Raw genomic sequence first — 4468 nt, 5'->3', positions numbered from 1 at the left:
GCCTCCAACTAGATTCTGCGCCAATTCTGATTATGTTGCTCATCTGTTCTAACGTGGATATCTATAGGGACAACATATTGATCTCAAATTACGAGATTATAAATTAGGTTGCAGAGGTAGTTTTCTGACACACCATTTGTAATTTAGTACTGAAGCCGTAGAAGACATTATGTAAACGATGAGAATCAGAGGAAGCAAGAAAATCGATTCTGTATGATAAATCAGTGCTCCATGGGTCTTTACATTTCAAAGAGGACCCAAATGTAAGATGCAACAAGCTCATTGGTATTCTTCTAAACCTCTAGAACTGATAAGAACTAGAAAAAAAAAAAATTGTTTCCATATATTTAATGATAGATTGAAGGAGGAGAAGAGGAATGAATGAAAATACTTTAATATGCATGTAGTGGAATCCTGATCTAGTATAACTAAATATAACTGACATGAGGGAATTTGACCTTACAATTAAGCATATTACTTTGATGCAGAGATATACTGACTTCTGATTCTAGTCCTTAACTAGAAATAGTTAAGAAGTTACAGAAATTCAGATGTAGAGAAATTTATTCTCATACATGCTTGCTTCTCCTTTCTTGGTTTGGTTTTTTTTTTTTCTTTGTGATGGTATTTCTTGTTTTCAGAAGTGCAAAGCTGTGATACTGACTTTCGTTTTAAGGTTATTTAATGTTTAAAGTGACTCTGCTCTGACAGGCTTTAAGCATTTATTTTTGCAGAGGGAGTGACTTTCTCTGTGATGATAAAAAGAGAGTCAGCAGTGTGTCACAAGCTACTAAAAGATTTCGCTGAAATTTCAAGGTGCTCAAAAATAATTTTGTAAGTTTACTTTTATTTCATGTTTTAGCTCAGTGATGTGTTTTTATATGTATATAGGTAATTAAGATCTGTCTTCATATTTTAATTGATTTGGGTAGCTCTGTCTTTTACATTGAAACTGCCTCTTGAAACTGATTATTAATTTTGTACTGCTCTTTTGCTGAGATATGAAGAGGCAGAAAATGACTGTACACAAGCTCTGCTCTTAGATGCCTCCTATTCTAAAGCCTTTGCCAGAAGAGGAGCTGCCAGAGTTGCTCTTGGAAAACTAAAAGAAGCTATGCAAGGTATGACTTTGAATAAGCCTAAATGTGATAGGTAAGAGATGAGTATAAGCACATCCTAATTTTTTTAATCTTCTAATAGCAATTCAATCAATTGCTGACTAATTGAAGTAATCAGTGCAAAAGTTAAGAATGGTGAGGGTTTGTTGTGTTTCACTGAATATATATAAAACCTTTTGTGTATCCGCATGATCAGAAAACAGTTTTGTTTGAAATTACAACTATTGTTGCTTATGATAAGTAGTAAGAAATAGTTTGAAAAATGTATTTAAAAGCTAGTTCATGATATAAGCATTAAAATTACTTACGTGCTTTTAATTGTTTTAGAGCTGTGAATGGAAAAGAGAAGGTTTAAAAATTTGCCAGGAGTACTTTGTAAGTGGAAATGTCTGCAGTTTTTGTATGTTGTTTTTCACTCAGATTTTGAAGCTGTTCTGAAGCTGGAACCTGGAAATAAACAAGCAATAAATGAACTCACTAAAATAAAGAATGTATGTATACTTTTACTATTTTTTTTTTGGTAAGCCTGTAGTAATAGAAAGTTTTCATTCTTTATGTATTTATTAACAAACTTTTAATCTGTTGGACAACTTACTATTTTTTCAGGAATTAGCTGAGAAAGAACAGTTGACTCATCAAGAATATCCTGCAGTATTGATAAAAGAATCAGAAATAAAAAATATAGTGAAAGTGATTGATAATCCGTTACACCTGAAAACAACAGTAAGTTGTTTTGTTTTGTGTGTTGCTTTCTATAATGATGGTAAAAGTACAGCTTAAAGTTAAAATCTACTTCTTGGTTATTTATGTAGAACTAACTCCTGATAGATACATCTTGCTTGTGGAAAGCCCAAAATTTACAGATTTACTATTTTGATATTTTTCAAGAACAAAACATCAGCATTTCCATGCACGTGTAACAGCAGCAGTGATGTAGGTGTTCAGCGTACACTGCTACACACAGGAAACATGATGTGTGCCTCTATCTATAATGTGAAATGTGGAGGCAGCCTCACAACCCTGTCCTGGGTCCATAGCTAACGTGGCAGTGAGAGTAAAGGGGAGGCAATTGAGTCTGTGTTTGACTGCAAACTTGAGAACTTCCCTTCTTTTCATCTGCTGTTTACAGTTTCTATAGCAACTGTAGTGCTAACAAGACACGTTGCCTGCCCATGTCATATGCTGGTGTGACCTAGGGCTACTGCAAGAACCTTGGGCCTGCATTTTCCTCCACATAAACTGTAGAATAGCTGGTTATTGGTTTTCAAGAAGCAATGTTTTTGGACTATGAATTATCACTGGTTATAGTCAGATTAATGAGGTACATATGACAGAATATAATGCAGAGAGTAATAACAGCTTTTTTATGTATTAGGCTTCCCTTTTTAGTACATTTATACATTCAGCAGTGAGTTGTGTTAAGTACAAAGTGTGCTCACACTTTGTATGGGGTACATTAGTGTTCTGCTCTTGATTTCAAAATGTTTGTTTACCTCTATTAAACATATATTTCAGATGGATAGTTTTAGGAGAAAATGTATGATTATTTTGATCTTTTTTTGGGGGGGTAGGTAGGGGGGAAGTAGTATTATGCTTTCTCTATAACTGGATACGATATTTTTAGAAACCTAAATGAATTCGTTGTGAAGTAGCCAAAATACTATAGACAATTATATTAAGGTTTCAGTTTGGCTGCTAAATTAAGTTGAGATACCAGGTTGATTGTTTTTTCCTTGTTATTCTGTTAAGGAAGAACAGATATAGGTGAAGCATCTATGCTTTTAGTACTGCCCAAGGATTACAGAGAGAACTGTAATTTTGCTTCATAGCCACCAGGCAGCCTCCCAATCTTGGCACAATGATGAGATGGTATATTGTTAAAGCAAACCCTGGATTGTCTGTCAATACACCGACAAGACAAGGGGGTTTTGGCATGATTTAAAGCAGTTTGCAAGCTGCTGTGAAGACTTATGATGGGATTGTGTTAGAGTTGAACAGAGAAATCTGCCATTTCTAGAAGTCTAAATTGTTGAGTATGTTTAACTGTGTATATTCGCATCTGTATTTCTAGAAAATATGCACTATACTCATGTTCACGAAATGAAATTGCAAAGGAAAAAGAGATTGACTTCTTCCCTCACCCACACTAAATGGTGCTTCCTTGTAAGACCTGTGAAGGTGGTGGTGGTAGGTGATTGTCAAAAATAATGGTGATCATTCAGCAATTAAACAAGCTAAAGCATTTTAGGTAGCATGTCCTCTAGTAGTGGAATTAATTGCCTTATGATGTATGTAACTTGGTCAGCCAGCAACACTGAGTTACAGATATTTATAATCTCAGAATTTTAAGTTGAAGGTCAAGGCCTGTGTTGCTGATACTTACTCGATTAGCTAAATTACAAAGCTTGACCAGGTCATTTTTCAAAATATATGGTAGTCCTTCCCCATTCAACCTTAGTAGGGAGAATTTTTAATTATTTTTTTTTTATTACTGGGAAAACAATGCAGGTTGTGAGATCCTCTAGAATAAGGATACATGGTTTATGACGGTAAAGCAATAAAATGATCATATAAGGCTTCCCATAGAACGTCATGAAGTTTCTTTTTTTGCCATGTAGCTTCATTGAAAGTATCTTCCATGTGCACTACTACAGATAAAACTGATTACAAGATTATTTAAAATTAAGCACAGCTTTTTATGTGGGAGCTGTATATACACACTGATGTTCAGGTTACACATACGACATGAGGTATGTGTTCTGTTTAGAAGCCTTTGCGAAGAATAGCCATTGAAGAAATTGATGATGACACACCAAATAGTGATTTGCCCAGCACTACTTCTTTAGTCAGTAACTGGAGGAATTCAGTGAATGTTGAAACAACAGAAAATCTAGATCAGGATGATCAGTTGACTACAATGGACATTCCAAAAGCAAAGCACTTGAAAATAGAAGAAATCAGTGATACATCACCATTACAGTAAGTATAAAATTTCTAATCCTCTTTTTAAAAGGTAAATGTAGTTGAAATATAATCTTCATTTTCAGATTTCTACATGTGGTGAGGTATTGAACATATTTTAGAGAATTTGACTTCAAAAGAAAATACTGAATGAAACTACAGTTCTTACACATCTGCCTCTTTGATCATGTAGTGGTTAAGACAAGTATGATCTATTTAGTGTCAGAAGGAAAATTAGTCTTGTTCTTACATTTCAAATACAATGTTTTCCTGTATGCCATACGTTCTTCCCTGTACAATTCATCTTCCCTAGTTGTGATTTTTATTTGCAGTGTTTTAGAGTAGATACTGAACAAAGTTCAAACATTCTTTGTGCACCAGTTATGTGA

At 34.3% G+C, this 4468-nt stretch overlaps 1 protein-coding gene across 1 annotated transcript in view; it reads left to right on the top strand.

The window, feature by feature from the left end:
• Positions 1-999: 999 nt before the first annotated feature.
• The window catches only part of LOC104531838 (RNA polymerase II-associated protein 3-like), a gene marked incomplete at its 5' end in the record, with an annotated part of 7903 nt that continues 4434 nt past the window's right edge, over positions 1000-4468 (top strand). The window contains 4 exons of the mRNA XM_010176854.1: positions 1000-1121; positions 1539-1609; positions 1725-1841; positions 3886-4097. Of these exons, the coding sequence (XP_010175156.1) occupies positions 1000-1121; positions 1539-1609; positions 1725-1841; positions 3886-4097 (522 nt within the window). The remainder of the gene's footprint in view (positions 1122-1538; positions 1610-1724; positions 1842-3885; positions 4098-4468) is intronic.

This window comes from Antrostomus carolinensis, unplaced genomic scaffold (genome assembly GCF_000700745.2).
Source record: "Antrostomus carolinensis isolate BGI_N321 unplaced genomic scaffold, ASM70074v2 scaffold17630, whole genome shotgun sequence".
Lineage (NCBI taxonomy): Eukaryota > Metazoa > Chordata > Aves > Caprimulgiformes > Caprimulgidae > Antrostomus > Antrostomus carolinensis.
The sequence above is the reverse complement of the archived record's forward strand: the minus strand, read 5'-3'. Positions and strand labels throughout refer to the sequence as shown.